General features: G+C 41.6%; 1 protein-coding gene across 3 annotated transcripts; it reads right to left on the reverse strand.

The window, feature by feature from the left end:
- Window positions 1–909: 909 nt before the first annotated feature.
- Window positions 910–19,525, reverse strand: lrrc4bb (leucine rich repeat containing 4Bb). Of its 3 annotated transcripts, XM_042397826.1 has the most exons (4): window positions 9,169–9,579; window positions 7,788–7,838; window positions 4,471–5,068; window positions 910–4,355 (listed from the first exon to the last, which is right to left on the reverse strand). In XM_042397826.1, exons 3-4 carry the CDS (start codon window positions 4,711–4,713, stop codon window positions 2,358–2,360), a joined length of 2,241 nt encoding a protein of 746 aa, XP_042253760.1. In that variant the 5' UTR covers window positions 4,714–5,068; window positions 7,788–7,838; window positions 9,169–9,579; the 3' UTR covers window positions 910–2,357. The 3 variants fall into 3 exon arrangements, with proteins under 3 accessions (XP_042253760.1, XP_042253762.1, XP_042253759.1); XM_042397828.1 differs by lacking the exons at window positions 7,788–7,838; window positions 9,169–9,579 and adding an exon at window positions 19,493–19,525; XM_042397825.1 differs by lacking the exon at window positions 7,788–7,838.
- Between the last annotated feature and the right edge of the window lie 598 nt (window positions 19,526–20,123).

A 20,123-nucleotide genomic window follows, 5' to 3' on the forward strand; every position in this document is an offset into this window, starting at 1 on the left:
TAACGGCTTTGAAGGAGACACCAATCTGAGAAAATGCATGGCTGCAATTTAGACAACCTGAGTTACTTGATCACATGTGGTATTGTACTGTAGGTTTAACCAGACGTATCGTAAAAGATGTCTTAGATGTTTAGCATTACACAGGATGAGATAGTGTGCATTGATGTAGAAGATGTTCCTTTAATGAAGCGACATTAACCTCTGTGACAGTACTATCTAGGTTGGTTTTGTCTGATATTGTCACGCAAATTATCATCATTATTATTACTATTCCTCTATGTTCCTTTTCCCCAAATCAATGTGGGCTCGTTGTTGATAAGAAAAACCATCATCACTCACATAAAACAGCTCCTATATATATGCAGGTCTGAGGGAGGGGTTCAACAAAAAAAAAAGCAAAATCACATACAGAGCTGCATTACAGTCGAAAACCTTGTTGATATGATTTTGTTGATAGCACTATCTCAGGTACATTTCTCTGGAATAACTGGTCGCATGTCCAGTGTGCTCAATTGCAACAAACATTTAAGTTCCTGCTTTATAAATACAGTCTGTTAAAAAGTATAATTTCCATCTTCCCATTTGAAAACATTTCCAAACTAGCTTTAAAGCATCACCATGGGAGAAGCATACTGACGGCTAATTTCAGACAAAAGTGCCTTCATTAAGAATAAGATCATCTAGTTCGGTTGAAAACACTCATTTTGCAAAACCAGTAGCGTCTGTAGAACATCTATAGGAGTGACTAAAAGCCTGTCTGAACATGTTAATAGAGCAGATGGCACCTATCATTACCAGAATGACTAATGGCTAAACCACAAACCATACATTCCATCCCGGTTTAGCACAGAGGCCTGCATAATGTCTCGCTCTTTACTTATGTGGTTGCCATATTGACCCGCCACAGCCCAATATATGATTGATTTATTTCACACGTAATGATACATGGCTAGACAACTGTACACATTATATCAAACTAACAAAAATAAAGAAATACATAGTTGAAACGCAAGAAGCGTAAATGGCATTTAACATATGAAAGTTACACTGTAAAAATGTGGATCTTACAATTGTCATACAACCAGACATTGTTATTATTAATATACTGTACATTTCCATTCATTCCAATCATCTTAAGATGGATGTTTAATCATTTCTTGAATGCTGCTGCAGATAGATGTCTAATCATCCTTATGACAGCATTTTATGGCATGATTATGGTAACCATGAACAAGGAGGTCATATCAAATTCCTGTCTAAAAGCAAATATCTGGCTACTGATCTGGTTCAAATAACACATTGTCAACACTTTATTTTACCCATACAGGTCTTTGCATTGGATTACCTTTCCTTGTTTGTGGAACATCATTTTACCATTATTTGATGCTGGCATTTAAGTATCAGAATTGTCAATTCAAATACCAAGTAGCTGGCTTTTACAAAATACATAATACACTCTCAGAACACAAAAGTTTGTAATGATTATTACTGAAGCAACAGACAAAAGTTTGTCAAACAGAGATCTGCATTTACTGTTCTACAACCTAAATGGACTTCATGTCACAAAGCCAATTCAAAGATTCACAATGAGTGTTGCAATTGAGCCCTTATGTTTCTGAGAAGTAGCCAAACTTAAAACATGTATCATAACCAACCTCCCCTATCACCGCCCCTGATTATTCACAAAGAAACAAACTATACCAGCTTATACATCCACCCCAAAATATCTCTGCATCGGAGTCTGCAATGATACATATTTAAATGAAAATATATTTATATAATTTGTGGATTTTTCACAGTAGTTTGTACTGCACTGTACCTTTTTGTCCATCTATTTATGCCTACATAATTGTCACCTTGAGGGAGTCAATTGAGTCACTTGAGAGAGAGTGTGGCTTGTGTTTTGTGTGGAAGAAAATGTCTCTTGGATTTTGTTCGGTAATATCGCAGATCTTCAGTGTGGTAAGTGCTGTGCATGTCTTTCATCTCTGCTGGCCAACAACGATTTGGGGACTGATTACTCTGAAAGGCTAGTTTTTCCCTATGAGAGCACAGCTTGTAGAAACTGCAAAAAACATTTGCTTTGGCACAGATTTACATTGTAGCAATGTCCATTCCTTGATCTCCATGGCCATGATCGTTACTACAAACACAAGTGGCCCATTGTGGTAATCCTTGGCTCAGTACACTGTCACGGATAAGTCTATGTGTTTGTGTATTGCCGTGTCAGTCTATCCTCTCTCCTGGTGTAATGTCAATGCACTCTAGTGTCTAATCATTCCGCGCATAAACCCAACATCAATCCCCTCTCTGTCTTCGACTCTTGCTCACTCTCTCTCTATACTCTCGCTTTGTTTTTAGATCTGAGTCTCTTGGACATTTTCCTTCGAGCTCCCCTTGAAGAGAAGAGGCTCCATTTGGGGATTCTGGTTTTGGCCCATGAAACCTTTGATCGATCCATGTAAGCCCATTGTAGGCATGGGGAGGGACATTGGCAGAGGTGGGGACATAGAACTGGGGTTGGTGTTGATGCCATTGCCTGATGTGGTGAGCAAATTGGATGTAGAGATTGGGGCTGAGGTACAGGAGATGGGAATATCCTGGCCTTGCTTGTTATTGAGGATCCCTCCTGGTCCCATCCCTTCGGTGCCAATACTAAGACCCATCACGTTGTTGTTGAAATGATGGGTCTTGTAGTAATGGTTCAGAGTATCTGAACGGCCAATGTTGGGTAGGTTGACTATTTCTGGATGATGTATCCGTAGGGTTCCTTCTCCACCACCGCCAGAATTCATGGTTGAACCACCTGAGATGCCACTGCCGGCCCCGGCTCCAATCTCATCTTCTACATTGACAATTTCAATGGCTCTGGCAGGGCCGTGGTGCTTGTGTAGCTGGTGCTGCTTCCGGAGTTTATAGAAGACCACCAACATTACAGCTGCCATAAAAGTAATGGCCACAAAGCAACCAATAATGATCTTAGTTGTTTTCATTACATCATCTAGGCCTGGAATGTTAGTTACATCAATTATGGACACAGTCACTGCATTTTCAGCCACTTTGTTAGCTCGTGGGGACAGTGATGAAAGAGAAGAGAGAGAAGGAGATATAGTGATGCCAGGTTGACCATCTGACACCCCTCTTTGAACCGTAGGATTAGGGAACTCTATGAAGGTCTCGTTAATATACTGTCTTGCTGAGTTCTTATCATCTCCTCCTCCTCCTACTGTATCTACTGTTTCCACAGTAACAGTGGTGAAATAGCTGTAGCTGTTGCTGGGATCTGAAGCAGACACATTGAGCACGGCGGTTGCAGTGGTGTTTCCGGCGGAGTTGGTTACCATGCAAGTATACTGCCCAGTGTCTTGCACGGTCACATTTGTGAAGTTCAGTGTTCCGTCATGAAGCACTGAGATCCTAACTCGGTATGATCCATGGGTCATCAGAGTGCCATTTGGAGTGAACCAATTCACAGAGGTCATCGAGGTTCCAGTACGACATTTCAGCTCAGCAGCCATGCCCTCAGTGACATTAAGGTCAGTGGGTGGCTCAACAATCACTGGGGCATAGCAGGTAAAGTGGCTCTGATCTAGTTCCCCAATGTACTTGCCCTTTAGACCTGGGGGCGCATGGCAGCGAGCACAACATGTGGTGTTGCTGGGAACTGTTTCTTTCAGCCACCAGCTGAGCCACAGAACATCACAGTTGCAAACCCAAGGGTTGTGGTTGAGATGTACCCTCTCCAACTGGTGCAAAGGGGTGAAGAGGTCATGAGGCAGGGAATGCAGGGAATTGTGGGAGAGGTTGAGCTCCTCTAAGTTTTTGAGGTCATCAAAAGCATTGCGTTCAATGACTGACACTCTGGAGTGCATTAGCCACAGCTTGCGAAGCGACACTAGGCCCTGAAAGGATCCAGGTCTGACTATCCCCAGCTGGTTCCCTGACAGCTCCAACTCCTCTAGTCGTACAAGTGGGGTGAGGTTAGGGATGTCCTTCAAGCCACACATGCCAAGATTCAAGAAGCGCAAGTTGACCAGACCTTCAAAGGCAGCCTCTGAGATGAAATCCAGTTTCCTGAGTTCCCCTAGATCGAGACGGCGTAAAGAGGGAACACGGTGAAAGGCAAATGCCGGCAGCGTCTCGATGGGGTTGTTTCGTAGCCATAGTTCCCTTAGCTTGCTGAGGTACTCAAAGGCTTGTGACGGTACCACTGTGAGACGGTTGTCAAAAAGCTCCAGCGTGTTGAGGTTAGGAAGGCCATTGAAAGCTCCCACCTCAATCTGCCGGATGTGGTTCTTGGAGAGCTGGAGGATTTCCAAATGCCGCAGATGCTTAAAGGTGTCAGACTTGATCACCTGGTGAGGAAACAAAAACACGGAGGCATGTTGTAGCAACATTAGAATTACTGCTGTCAAAGTATATTCATTCAGTCTGAATGTATGGTCTGTTTTTAGATTAAACCATATTTACCTGAATTGAGTTCTCTTGTAGATTGAGGTATCTTGTGTTCTCTGAAATACTGTCTGGGACTTCATCTAAAGTCTTCCTTGTACAGATGACACGGCTCGCCTGATTGGAGCAGGTACAGGGGGTGGGGCAGGGGGGTGCTGCCTCTGTCAGCTGAGGTCCATGGTTGTGAAACCACAACAAAAGCTGGACCAACCAGAGGAGGGGGGAAGGGGTACAGGGGCTGGTCACCATGACAACACGCATGGCAACTGAGTCATGACCCACCCCTATTGCTATGATGTTGATAGGTCACCTCCAAACAAGGGAATTTAAGTGCTTATGTTGATGTTCATATTTAATGCTCTTATTCAGTTTTTTCTCCTTCAAGCAGTCACTTTAAAAATTGAGAGTGAAAAGGATGACGTTATATTTAAGGCTGCATTTATCATTAATAGATTCTTATTTTACTTTGCTCACTATCAAGCACCTTGTTCTTTTCAACATGTCATTTTAGGGAACCATGTATTATTTGTTCCCATGACAATAATTAGATAGACATAAAATTTGGGGGAGAATTTGCTCGTGAAAGTGTTGACTCCACAGAGGCTGTTGCTTCTCACTGTAGGGGAAAGAGAGAAAAGGAGAGAGAGGAAGGAGGTCAAGTAAGTGCACAGTGCAGTAGCTTTAAGACATTAGCCTAGTACATACATGCAAGTATTCCCAGAACTGAACTAAAGTCTCCAAATATTATGATGTCCTGTCGCCAGAGTGCATGACAAGCTGGGTTGGGCTTTCTGTTCTGAAGAGGTGGCTCTCAAATTGTGGCCTGTAGTTCAACTAGGGAGTCAGCTGCCATTTTCTTCATAGGTTGAACTTAACATTTGGGTCATGGTCTGAAATGGCCACAAAATTCTCAAACCTCAAGCTGGGTCACAAGTGCTGCAGCACACCCACACTGTCTCATCTCCCACTCTATGGAACTGGCGTGCTACAAATTAGATACTGACAAAAGTAGAATCTCACATTTAAAAGAATGCAAAGTTGCTGAATGCAATTACAACTGCTGGTGGGATTCGTCTAGACCTAAGGTTAATGCAGAGGTTCACGCAATCCATCATAAGGCAACAGCACAGCACTACAAATGAGATAACAAATGATGCCTGCATGCAGTAATTTAGCAATTAAGATATGAAGGAATGATTATTGACTCCTGAAATTTTACTGCAATGCACATGCTGTTTACAATAAGCAACGCACAATCACACAAGATCCCCAACCACTAAAGTTGATGAACCAAACATGAAAATGATGACTAGATTGTGAACAAGAAGAAAAAGGTGGGGTAAAATACATTTATGTCTTTTGTAGTACATAAATGTGTATTATGTTTTTCAAGTGGGGCTTATCTTTGGTTAATAGTGTGTCACACACTGTTTTGAAACAGAAATGGCTGCAAGCATCAGCAGACTCACTAAATTTAGAAATGATTGGGCTGTTTCCCTTATAATGATAAGACCAAAGAGAAAGTTCATTGTTTTCTCAAGCACATAATGCTTGACACTCCAACTCCAGCAGGCACAAGCCTGTGTTGTCTGTTACAAATAAGAAAAATCTTTGTTACCTATCACATTATGTGACCACTGTGTTACGATTGTCCACATTTTATATAAGATAACTCTGGATACATTTTGCAAATATTTTTACAGTGTAATAAACACTGTATTTTTAAAAGGCTCCATGGCAGTCTTTAGCATCTCCTCTCCTATGCAGCGACGATGCATGCGCTCCTAGAAACACGGTTGCTGTGGCAACCTGCTCACTCACCATCTTGTGTTTTTACTGTCCAGTGCCCTATTCCATATTACTGTGTTTAGCTGAGCTTGATGAACATTTGCTGTTCAAAACTGATCAGTGGCACCTTTTTGGCCAAAGTCAATTAAGCTTTAATTGATTTAAAACTTAAGGTTTATCCCCATCACAGCATAGCATAATACCAGATATTAAATCAACAGTCTTTTGTTCTTTAGATTCCTTTACCTATATGAGGACAAACTGAATGTTGAAAGTCTATACTTTTGTATATGGAAATGTACATTTGCATAAGCGCAGGGAAACCTTAGAAAGCACACTGTTGAACCATGGCCTTCAATATCACAACAGGGGGAATAAATCTGCCATGAATCTTAATATCTACAAGGTCTGAGGATTAGGTCAACATCAGTCTTTATTAAAAACATAGCTCTGAGAACTCTTAAAGCAGCTATTAAGAAAGCTCATAAGGGAGTGTATGCTAAAAATAGACTTTTTCAGATGCTCTGCACATCCCACAGACTCTCTCTCTCTCTGTTTCTCTCTCTCTCACACACACACACACACACACAGATATTCACACATCCATATCCACAACCGTCCCAACTGTAACTGCCACAGAGAAATAACAACACATTATCCATGTCCGATTAGAGACTGAATGTAGATTTATGAATACAGATGGTAAACCAAAATGTGACTGTATGCAGCCCCTTTGCAGCACTCAAACACACTTATTATGGTGTTCTTTACACTGCTGTCCCTCCTTGAAGAGTCTCCTTCTCGTCTCTATACAGCAGGTAATTATGCATTCCAATAATTTGACTCAGATGGAGAAAAAAAAAAAAGAGTTTCAATGTCTCCCTCAGACGTCAGAATTGTATCTGATCCAGAATGGTGGTTTAACAGTTACAATGATTTGCTTGTTAGAAAATGATTCATAGAAGCATCAAAACACAACAATGTTGATATTCAGCTGGTCAAAGAATTGATCATACAAGAATGTGTTTTTCATGCACACTGTGTTTTAAAGAAGTCTGTTTCATATAGGCCTACTGCTACTTAATTATGCACATTGTCAGGGTGGTGCTTTGTCATTTATCCTTTATCTTTTCTTTTTTGAAAGGGGTCTCAAGAAAATTAGCAGCTGAATGAACTGCAAGGATCCTAATCCCTAATCGCTTCTTCCACTGATACTGTGCCATTCTTGAAATGTACAAATATGGAGGTAATGGTGAGATTTGTCTTGCACGAATACAAAAGTAAGAGATGAGCAGTTGCATTCAACAAAAATACATCCAAAAAATGAAAATGCATTTCAATTATTGCATCATTACAGGAGTGATGCATTTCCCATCAGACAAAGGCCTTTGGTAGCTGTCAGTAACCAGGTGTTCAATGCAGTTGTTACTCAAAGAATTAGACTACCTTTTCTTTGCATTGAGTAGAAAAAACACACTGGGTTGAGACAGTAAAAAACAATCTATGTTAAACACCACACAGGGTAAAATTGTATTGTGGAGTGAGACCTTGAATCTGCAAGCAGGACGCCTGTTGCCTTGACCTCCCATCCTCAAGTTCTTCACCATGAAAGCACAAGAACAACAACATACACCATTTTCAGAATATCACACCTTGACTCATCTGAGGTGAATTTCTGTTATCCAGCGGCCTTCATCCTCATCCTTGTGCAAAATGTGTTTTCTTTGGGGGGGTTTATGACACGCTTAACACGCAGGCATCATGTATTTCTTCTGACCAATTTCACTCAAAGGTATTTCTCTTTCTTGATCTCTCTTTTCATGTCAAGAGCAGATTGCAACCATGTAGATATTGATTATTCGATCAGGCCTGAGAGAGCGCTCAGTCGTGAAAAGACAAATTAGTGCAAGCTGCTGACCAATTGCTACAAACCAATCACATCATCATAAGCGCCTGATTGTATCAATGCCCTGCTCTCCACAACAGAGTCGTTAAGGTTTATGAAGAGGCAAAAAATCGTGGTGTTGTTTTCAATAAATGCTGAGGGTCTGGGCTTTGGGATGTTTCCTGTTGCCTACACAAGGCCCAATTAGACCTCATGTATTTACAGATGGTCTAGATGAACACAAAGCGACACAGGTGCAGCAGGGCCAACATCATCTACTGTAACTATGACAACACTAGATTGATTCAGGACGTGGGAATCAGGGTAGCATTTCATCAGTATAGTAACGACCAGCGCTGTTAAGAGGTAGACAAATGCGGGTGCATGCCAAATATTTCCCCCACTTTCAACTAATGACAAGTATATTTTCTCAAATCTTTTGATATCAACTCGAAAAAAGGCCATAACCTGACAATTTCCTCCCGCAGTCGCAACCTCTAATCTGCAATCTCTCCTCATCATATAGCCTCTAGCATAATATCTCCTACAATTCAACAGAATGGCCTTATTCATCTATGCAGCTGCGCTCACTACGGCGCACCTTCTCGGGAACGCAATTGAAATTCTGAATAGGCCTAATTCTGCACATGCTGCATTACAAAATGGCTTGCATCCATTCTCTCTTCGTGGTAATGACAACATGACTGCACCCAAAAATAATCCATAGGCTCAGTATTTTGGGGGAAAATGATATGTGTGGACATGTGAAACACCGGCTTACATAAGGAACCATGTTATTTAAATACATTTGCAAGGACTGCCACAGCTTTATTCCACTGACATCGACGTTAACTGTATATGTCGCTGATATTAATTATTCACTTAAATTATTATCCATCAGTGCAACCCTCACAGACACATTTTGTTATCAAATCTTGGTCATCTCGTGACTGATTTCAGCATCCATGCAGATTAGGTAACAAATGCAATAATTACGCCGGCCATTTCAGTCCCTTCTACCTGTACAACCAATATACACGTACCTTAATGTTTCGGCGGCTGCGGCGTAAGGTCGATGTTTTCTCTCCTCTCGTCCCCTCTCCCGATCGTCAGTTTTCCCAACCTCGCTATCTATCTCTCCTTTTCTCTTCCCTAAATTGATTCGCTTGTTTCCACGGCTGTGAGCTGGCTCTTGTTCTTGTAGGCTATTCCGCAGCGCCAACGCAACGCGGGGGGCTACAGTGATGGCAGGTTAGAGATGAGCACAGTCCACACACACATACGGGAGGGCGAAAAACAGAGATCAGATTAAGGGTAGTTGGAGAAAAATGATGTTGGTAGTATTATCACATTTACGAACGAGGTCCGGGACGAATGCATCCATGCGCCTTATCATCCTTGGAGAGGAACGCAGGCAGCAAACGCGACGGCGCCCGCTGGGCAGAGCATTTTGCGTCCAGCATAAGCGGCTCTTTACGCACATTCCGTATGTTTCAGCCTGAATCCCACTAAGACAGCATTAGAATAGGTGAAGGACCAGCGACTCAAAGGATGTACCTGCGTTCATTAGATGATTCAAACATTACACTCTTCATCCAGAGCAGGATGTTGCCACTATAACACTTTTTTTTTTGCTTTACTTTAGTCTGCAGGATTTGTTTCAAATCACAACGTGCAACATATGATCTAGGCATGTAAAGCATATTTAGTCACATATTCATTAATATGACTCAGCAGCACTCCATGATCAGCAGGATTCATTTAATCATTGTGTCTCTTCTAATAAAGTTTTTCAGTTCAGTTTTCAGTGTTTACCACTGTGTAATGGCCACCTGTTTTAACACAGTTGAACCAACAAGCCAGCAAACATCTGCAGTAAGAAACAGTTCTGGTCCATTGAGTCTTAAAGAGTTTTGTAGGCCTACTAATGTCCATACTCATAATGAATGCTCAGTGCTAGCACATGCATTTCGGTAATGACCAGCTAAGATTAAATCTAGCAAACTAATGAGGTCTGTTTTCTGCAGACTTTGCATATGAGTATTTCTTTTTTTTTCCCCAAAGCAGTTCTCAGTGGTGAATTTAAAGCTGTATATTAGGAAGCCGCCGCCACCACTATGACATGCTGTCAGGATCCAGACATGAAGGACAAAACTTCAAATTCGTCTGAACCCTACACTAAGAAGGTTGCACATGTTTAATCAGAGAATTAAAAGCAGTGTTATTAGCCAATAAAGAAAGCTTCAGTCAGTAAAGAGATCTTTGTCACACGTACATTCACGTGTCAAGTGCTTTAGCTCTCCTTCCCCATCACTGCCCCCTTCACATTTATTTCAGTTCAAATTTCTATTTGTGCAGAAGAAGAGAATCGCCCCTTGTAGCATTGTAGCCACTACCAAGGACTAGTTTGTGGGTAAAAATAAATCTCAGTACATCTTTGCTCTGTCTCAGCTCACACTAAAGGTCAAAGGACAGAGAAGGCCAGTTATGCTTCAGAAAGACCCCCAAGATATCTCTCTCCTCCTCTCCATCTCCCTCCCTCCCTTACCCTCTTCCTTGCTCTTCCCCTCCCTCCCTGTGAATGCCGTAGTGAGCATTGTTCACGACCACTAGCTTTTGCTGAAAGCCGCACAGCAATGAGGTCTCTGTGCCTTTTGCCTCTCTCTTCCTCTCCCCTCCCCCCTCCTTTGCCTCTCTCTCTCTCTCTCTCTCTCTCTTCCACCCATCTACCTCTCTCTCCTTCCCCCTCTTTCTCCCTCTATCTCTCTCCCTCTATTAAATTTCCAGTCACACAGTGGTGCAGAGGATATTCCTCCTTTCCCTCTTTCTCCCTCTTTCCTCATTCCCTCTCACTCATGCTGAAATCTTAGCCCACATCCAGTCTCTCACCGACCCTGACTGCCTTTCAGTGCTTTTTCTGCCACTCTCGTCGTCTCCTCAGTGTACATCTTTTTGCCTTCCAACCCCCGCGCCATTTAAAATGATTCCACGCCGCCCATGCCAAATCCACCCTGTGCCTCTGCTCTTCTTCCTTCCCCCCACTTTCCACTCTATGTCCTCACTGTGTCATTGCACATTGAATCTGATATTCCCCTTATGCATGTATGGTACGCTTGTGTGTGTGCAGGCACCCTTGAGCGTGTGTGTGTGTGTGTGTGTGTGTGTGTGTGTGTGTGTGTGTGTGTGTGGGAGCGATGGAGTGGAGGGAGGGAGAGGGACATGCATTTGTGCACAGTAAATGAACAAACACTCATCGCTGTATTGCTTGTGTCATCAGTACAGGAAGGCTCTTGGAGTAGAAATACAGCGGAGAGAGCTAATCCCACTATCCAGAGGACAAGTGCATGGCATTTCCAATACAACCCAAACCCCATAAACTCTTAATGCTGTGTTAGGAGCCACAGGGGAGGAGAAGGGGAGGGCGATGAGGATTTGGCAGCAACATGCCAGTGCCAAGACATATGTGGCATGCTGATAGCACTAGAGAGGTGCAGCTCACACTGTGAAGAAGCTTTGGAGGGGTGCTGATACACATCCATCACTTCCATCATTTCGGGATACTAGCTACAGGCCTCACCACTCTAGAAGTGGGTGGTTGAGTGATTGCAAACAGTTCAAAGCAAAGATTAAGAATGTGGATAATTTTTGTAGCAGTCGCGCTGATTTTAGATTTGGATGAAGAGTATTTGTTTAATGGCCCCGAGCATCCAATTGGGATTGTGAACAAAGTGATATTTTTGGTGGTTATTTTTAGAAATGTAACTGGAAAAAAGTTGGATTGGTGCTCATTGCCATCTGTGCAAGAGAATAAGAGAGATACAAGGGAGAGTTTTGAGTTATTCATGGTGACATCCCTGTGTGTGTGTGCGTGCGCGTGTGCATGTGTTAGAGAGACAGAGAGGGAGAGAAAATAGAGAGAAAAATCCTAGTGTCACAGTATCTTAGCAACTGCCTCCATCTCCTTGGAGACAAGAACTGACATCATTTCCTGTCTGTGAGAACTCACTTTTGGTTTGTACGCAGTGTGTTTGTGCGTATGAGCACTAGGGCATGTGTGTGTCTGTTTGTTTGTGTGTTGGCGTGTGTCCACGTTCATATGCAGATGCAGGCCTGCAGTATGTGTACCGAGAAAGACAGGATGTATTTCTAGTGCTCCAATTGGGGTATGTTCAAGAATGTCACTCATTTTGAAGTCAAAAAGAAATGTAAAAGTCATTAAAAAATGGCAAGGAGTTGTACTTAAACTGACTTATTTTTGATTTAAAATGGATTGGTGAAATAATATCGGGACTAATAGTCATGAATTTTCTGTTCCAAATGGTTACTTTGTCCCTCTAAACAATTTAAAGTATTGCATAAAGTTAAGTCTTTAAATGTAGTTTGTACCCTTTATAAGAACTGGAGTGTTAGTAGATATTATGGCACCAATGCGTTAAGTATAATAACAGGCAATTTGTACCATCACAACCACAATTTTGAATTTGCACCATCAAGTTTGTCAGTCAGCTGTACATGCAGGCCAACCAAGCAGCGTCTGTGTTGTAATGCAGAGAAAATGTTATCTTCCGCTGCCATCTGGTGAGCAAAAGTGTGAGGTGCAACCAAAAATAACCTCTCTCAGCTGTTTAAGTCACTGTTATTTTATGGTATAAACAACACTTTTTAGCTTATACAGTATAGCCATCAGATATTTCTTTTATTTCATATTCTACAAATTTAAAATATGAGCACCAAACTACATTAATGTTACTTTAGGAAATTTGTTAGGAACATTCAATCAACTAAACTGTCAACTATTTGACATGTGATGGGGAATGGGGAAGTGAAATCAGAAAGTAAACACCTTTTGAATAATCGAGCTCAAGCTGGATATAAGATTATGCTAGAATGAGATATAAAGTCATTCTACACTGCACATGAAATGTAATAGTGAATTCATTTCTATAAATTACAATATTCTTTAAGTGATCACAAATTCTCTCCAGACAAGTATGTTTTTTCCCCCATTGAGATGGCCAGAACTCTATAGGAGTACAAGATGTATGAGATTAACATTAGGCTCCAAACTGCACTCAACATATTATATTCCCACCAATCCAGGTTGCAGATTTCCCAAACGGGAAGTCCAAAGTCAGTATACCAATTAACAGCAAATTAAGATGAAACAGTGCTGTGAGTCAGTGGTGTATCCCTAACATTCCTATTTCCTCTAATTAGGAGATATGCCACATGTGAGAATTTTGGCTATAGCATGCCTGTCCTTTTGTGAAAATAACAGAACTTTAAGTTAACTTAAAAGATAGGTTCACAATTTTTAAAGTGTGTCTTAAAAAAAAGTCAGGTATCCATTTGTACAGTGAAACAATCACTCCACCTGCTCATTCTGGCCATAAAGAGATACCCTCCTAATGCTCTTTCAATGTAAGTGATGGGGGACAAAATCCACAGTCCTCGTTTTGTGCAAAAATGTATTTAAAGGTTTATCTGAATAATATAGGCTTCAGCAGTTAGTCAAATCAAGTAGATATCCTCCAAAGTTTGAGACTTTTTATTACAAAATTTCCTCTTTTTGATTTCCATACTGGACAGTGTTTCCCTGCTGAGCTGCAGTGGGGGGGATAGTAACAAAAAGAGATAATTTTATACTAAAAAGATTTACTTTGAAAGATATTCTCTTTATTTGAGTAAGTCGGACTGCTGAAGCCTTCAGATAAACTTTATAATATATTTTTTATAAAAATAAGGACAGTGGATTTTGTCCTTCATCACTTACACTGAAAGCAAATAAGGATGGGATCGTTAAACAGATAGTATGAACAGGATGAATGATTACAGCAAGAAAAACCTGTTCAATCCTCATGTGGGCACCTGACTGTTGTTTTACGACAGACTTGAAAAATCAATTGGCAACCTATCCTTAAAGGAATAGTTCTACATTTTGGGAAATGTGCTTATTTGCTTTCTTGCCAAGAATTAAATGAGAAGATTGATACCACTCTAATGTTTGTACACTAAGCATGAAGCTGGAGCCAGCAGCCAGTTAGCTTAGCTTAACACAAAGACTGGAAACATGGGGAAGTCACTCACTAATTAACTCATTTTAAAAAGTGTAAAAATGACACATTGTGTGCCTGCCTTTTGGCCGGGCACAGTACTGTACCTTCCTAGAGTCTCTGCTGGTTGCCCGGCAACCTAGCAGCGATAGTGATTACAAGTATCCAGGAAGTTACTGCACCCGGCTAAGCTAACTGGCTGCTGGTGGAGGCTTCATATTTACCCTACAGACATGAACATGGCATTTATTTTCTCATCTAACTATCAGCAAAAAAAGTAATTAAGCACATCTCAAGTGTTGATGTGGAAAATCTTTTTAACAAGTCATATCCTGAAACAACATGACTCATGAAAGAAATTAAAGTTGAGTGTCTTTTGATCTTTAGGGTTGCAAGCTTGCTACCACAACATGAATGACAGCCCCATAGTGTTTGCCTCCAAACTATTCACTGACATTCAGAAAGTGCCTTCACATAGAAAAAGAGCTGGCTGCAAATACATTTGAAGATAATTATTTGGTTTTGCCAAAAAACAGAGAGAGAGATTGATGACACTATTAAAGCGTGCACAATCTTGTTTTACAGAAAGAGAAAATAACCTAATCTCAACCCTACACCCTGAAGGAAAACAAAACTAAAAAGTCTCATTATCAAAGAGCAGCTTTGTCCCACAGAAAGACAGACTCTGCTGAGGTTACAATGAATTTACAGCACATGACTCAAATATAACTGACAGGTGACTCCATACAGTCACAGCAGCTTGATGTTACATAAAGTATATTCCAGGGACCACAGTATATAAAAGCCAAGAGAGGCACAAGGCATCCTAATCTCACAATGTTTGTCAGGAAAAACTTATTATCATGTTTATAAGATGCTAAAGATGAACAATGACACAGAATAAAATGGCCAAGAGAGGTCAATACCCTGACAAAAATCTGGGTCAATATATGAATTAACTACTAGAAGATTACTATTCCAGGCTCATATGAATCAACAAAGTCAGCAAAACAAAGAGTCAGGCAATCATATAGATCAGCATATGATTTCCAAGACATCCCGGGGGAATCAGTGTCAAACACAAGCAGTTGCTTCAGCAGAATTTGCAAACTGCAGCAAAATATTCTTATTCAAGCACACAATCATTTGAGAACCCTCAAACTAACAGAAGAACAGAGGCAAAGTTAAAGCTGCAAAGATACTGCTGCAAAAACCAAAACATACACAATTACAGCATGCATACAGTCCTGCAAACCTCATGTTACGGCCTGAGAATGTTTACCCCTGCACAACTGTTGGCTGACAGAGCAAACTGACATTGGTGTCTTGACATATCATCTTAACAAATTGCTCTGATGATGTCAATTGTCGTTTTGTAGATAAATTATTATGTATTATGTAATAGCAGAAAGCTAGGGTGTAACTGGTTAATGAGCTGAGTGATAACTTAACTAGTAATACCTAAGATAAATATGACTTGTCTCTCATTTTGAAGTGTTTGATGAGCTACGATACAAATGCATGTGTCTTTTCACCTTTTTACTTGAGCACTTTTACACATTGTTACCATCATGTGCAAGTGAAAAATATCATGGCCCAGCTCAAAGAAAGGACAAAATTTGGAGACCATACATGACTCTTTAAAGTACAATACATTTACTTAAGAAAGTTAAATTAAGTATGCAGTCAGCTCATCAGTGTGTAGTGTGTTGATGTGTGAAAATGTATGTGTGTAAGAAAAAATAGATAAATCAACCAAAGTCCAATCAAACCAAGTAACCTAGAGAGAGGAGAGAGACTGACTGTTCAGGCACCTATATAAATAGATGAGCAGTCACACCAACCCAGGTGTCAGCCATCACTCCCAACGAGCCACTCCCCAGATCCTAGCAACCAAACCAAACAGGAAATTGGTCTTGAGACCTAGGGGTCGTCACAACCCCCCTCCTTAAGTGCGAGGCAACCTTGCACCCAGAGGAAGCACTTTTAAGAGTAAATCAAAACTGGGATAGTAGAAATATAAGGAATGAATGGCACATCTATCAAAGGACATCTTATGACCAAGGCGCATGTGACAATGCATCTGCAACTACATTTTCTTCGTCCTTAATATGACATACGTCCAAATGATAAGGCCACAAGAACAAGGCCCATCACATCAACCATTGATTCGGATTTTAAAGTGAACACAAAAAGGTTAATGGATTATGGTCAGTGTTCAACAACTCAGTCAGTGGGGCCACTACAGAGGTAAGATTAGCACAAAACCCACAGTAATAACCAGCCACCCCCAGGAAATGCAACAACTTAGTGGATGGAAAAGGAAATGCCTGCATTGCCAAAAACTCTTGCATGAATGGGACGAACCTCCCCTTGCCCCACAACCTTACCCAAAGAGGTTACTGCGGTTTTTGCAAACATTTGGACAGGTTGATAGTCAAGCGGGCCCAAACCAGCCTGTCAAATAAAGCCTGTACTCTTTTAGGGTGTTCTTCCCATGTGTCACTATAAATTACCACATCATCCAAATAAACTGCACAGCCCTCCAACCCACACACAGCTTTGTTCATTAACCTCTGAAATGTGGCTGGGGCATTTCGCAGCCCAAATGGCATGACTGTGCAAGCACAAATTTCTCTGGCTCTTTTAGAAAGGGGAACCTGCCAGTAATCCTTAAGAAGGTCAAATTTGCTGACATATTTGGCCGCCCCAACCTGATCAACACAATCTTCCATCCTCAGGAGAGGAAAGGAATCAGGCTTTGTCACTGCATTAACCTTTCAAAAATCAGTGCAGGGCCTATGTGTGGAATCAAGTTTACTAACCAGAAGACAAGGAGAAGCCCAACTAGATGAAGAGGGTTCAGCAATACCATTTTCCAATATGCATGACAATTCTGAGTCTAGTATTTTCCACATTTCTAAAGAAACCCGATAAAACCACTGAGTGATGGGCATAGCATCCCCCACACGATCATTATGTTCTATTAAATTAGTGCAAGTAGGAGTATCTGAGAACAGACGTGTAACTTTGAATAACCTCGACCAGCTGTTTACATTTCTTTTCATCCAAATGTCCTAGCAGTGAATTTAACTTTGCTAGAGTTTCTGAATTTTAAGTGAAATACCCCTGCCTAACTTTTCCCACCTGAGGTGTAGGCAAAACCAGGTCATAAGCAAAGATCAGTTGGCGCTGACAACGCAAACTTTTCTGAACCTGCATCACCATCAGCCAGAGTAGCAGTTATTGCATGAGTCACAGCACAGACTGTAGATACAGCTTGCTCTGAATCAGTGATCCTATAGTGATCCTGTCTCTGTCTTGTTCTTTTCTCCTCTGCTCATCCCCCCTATACCTTTCCAATGCATGTATCACATGGTCACAAAATTGTCTGTGCGGCATAGTTGTTATGCACTTGACTAGGGTGGGAAGAGCATCAATGACTGAGTTTCTGAACAGAGTCATCAGCACCTGACTCCGTTCAATGTCCTCCTCAGTTTCTTGTCTCCACCTTTTCAGGTGGTTGCTAACATATGTCGCAGGATTGTCAGCCTCTGTAAGGGTCTTGCCCTGCAATGCTTTGGGGTCAACACATGTTGGGTGTTCTCCCCTCAGTACTGCCCACAGCCTCCCACAATGAGCATCAAACTCAGAGCCATCCACCATGGGATCAATCATCCACTCAAAACCATGATGTTTCAACATATTTCCATTGCCGGTGTCCCCAAAGTTTGAGCCCAAACTGCTTTCACATCCCCCAATGCCAACAATTTGCCAGTAGTGGCTTCTTCAAAAGCTCTGATCCACTTTGAGGCCCCATCATGAATATCAGGGATATTGGCAACCAGGCCGGTCAGGTCTAGGGTCTGCCATGGAATATAATGTCCCTTTGTCCCTGTAGTTTTGGCCTTCTGTTTTGAACAGTCTTAAAATTTTCAGTTCCAAATCTCTCTTTCCCTGTCGCTTCTTTGATTAATCTTTAGGTTTATAGTCTTTTATTCTATGTTCCATGCTTTCACAGACTCCCACATCAAACATACCTCCCTCTGGCCAGGCATCCTCTAGCCCTTCAGTTCGCTTCTGCCACTTTCCCGGAATCCTCTGAATGTCTTTCAACAAATCAGGATTTTTGTTTCCCACTACTGCAACCGGTGTTGGATACATTATGTCAGATTGCAATTTATCTATGTTCTTTTTGGTTTCAGTTCACTATTGTAGTTTTGTATCTTCTAAATTGTTCTAAAGTATTGTCCCTTGATCTCGTGAAGAAAAAAAAATAAAAAGGTTGAATTTTCTAGCAGCTTGTAGCTTGAATTTTGTACCAGCTTGTAGCTCTCAAAAGGAGGGGCTGGGAGGAGTCTGTGCTACTGCATCTAAGTTATTTTTAGAAGTGCTCTTGTCTGTGAATATTGGTTCCTCCCACTAAGCCCCACTGGTCGCTCTTCCTTATTCCTGCTCAGTTTGTCTTCAACTTACAACAAGATACCTTCTCCACATGCAAACCAGCTCTCTTACACAGCCCAACAACAATACTCTAAGCATTGCTCTCCTAACTATTTACCCCTCATGAACTTTCCCTAATATTACTACTCTCTACCACATGCACAAACCGCTATAAACACAACTTTTCTGTTTGCCCTCTGCTTTCCCTGACGACGAAAGGGATACAGCTGCTATGTGCTCCTGGCGCGTTGCCCGGAGTCTTACACACTCAATTTTCAGTTATACACAGCAAAACATTTTCAACCCTGTATACAGTGAATCGGCAGCAACAACACTTTTCCAATCAAACAAATCAGCACAGCAAAATTTTCCAATACACACAGCTCGCACCCACATCAGCAAAAGCAACACTTTTTAGACATGTATACGACACAACAACAGCAACAGGTAAGCAAATATGCACAGCTTAAAACATGACCTCTCTTAGGCCACAGACTCCTCTTGAGTCTCTTCCCCTCTTGGGAATGTCGGAGCTCTCAACCCCTCTTGGGTTATCCGACTTATTCTCGTTACTCCAGTTGCTGTATTTTAGTTGGGCTGCACTGCGCTAAAAAGCTATTCTAACCTGACCTAACACCAATACTAGTTTTCATCAGACGTATTCTATACTGACTTAATCTAACCTAGAGCCAAATTCTTTTCAGCCAACTGTTCTGTGCACAGAAGTCTGGTTGTGATCATCTATCTGGTCTTTCCCACGGTTCGTTTCTGTCTGTGAGGGTCTCTGGCCTTCAGTGACTCTCCGGAGCAGCCTCCCAACACAGGGTCACTTGTCTTAGTCAAATTGGTGTAAGGAACTTAAAAGCCTTACCTTTTGAGGATTGTCACCCTTTGCAGAGTGGACTGCTCCTCAGAGTCTGCTCCTATTTCTAGATGTTTCCTGTTTGTCTGTTGGCCTAACGCTTTTTGGATGGGTCAATGACCGGCGTAGGTCAAGCTGATCTGGCAAAAGTTTTGTTTTCCCAGAGATTGTAACCAGAACTTTCGAAAACAATCTGCTTTAAAGGAGTTGTTTTTCGCCTATCCATTGGTGTTGTGCAACCCTTAGTGTTTTGTGTATTACTTAGTACAATTCCACACGCTCATCATATTTTCACTTCTACAATCCCTTGCGGTTCTGAAACACAAACCATCTGCTCTGGTTCAGTTACCTCTGGAGGTTCTAGGGATGGAGCACATGTCTTTTTTGTTTGTATTGACACATCAGGTATTTGTACACTGTCTGGTCTTACATCATCGGGCCACACCTGCCCACCTGCCAGGTCATTTCCTAAAATGATGTCAACTCCTCCAACTAGCAGTTCAGGATGAACACCAACCTCCACATCTCCCTGTACAAAATCACAGGAAAGACACATTTTATGCACAGGCACAAAAATGGTTTGCAGGCCCATCTCTCTAACTGGAACACAGCTCCCTGTGTCTGAGCCTGGAGAAAAAGG

The sequence above is a fragment of the Thunnus maccoyii genome, chromosome 20 (assembly GCF_910596095.1).
Source record: "Thunnus maccoyii chromosome 20, fThuMac1.1, whole genome shotgun sequence".
Classification (NCBI taxonomy): Eukaryota; Metazoa; Chordata; class Actinopteri; order Scombriformes; family Scombridae; genus Thunnus; species Thunnus maccoyii.

Bases quoted from the DNA above. Each gene is read 5' to 3' on its own strand.
- lrrc4bb (XM_042397828.1), bottom strand. From the start codon at position 4,713: ATGCGTGTTGTCATGGTGACCAGCCCCTGTACCCCTTCCCCCCTCCTC. The intron at 4,356-4,470 runs GTAAATATGGTT...TTTCCTCACCAG, and splicing joins TACAAGAGAACTCAATTCAG to GTGATCAAGTCTGACACCTT.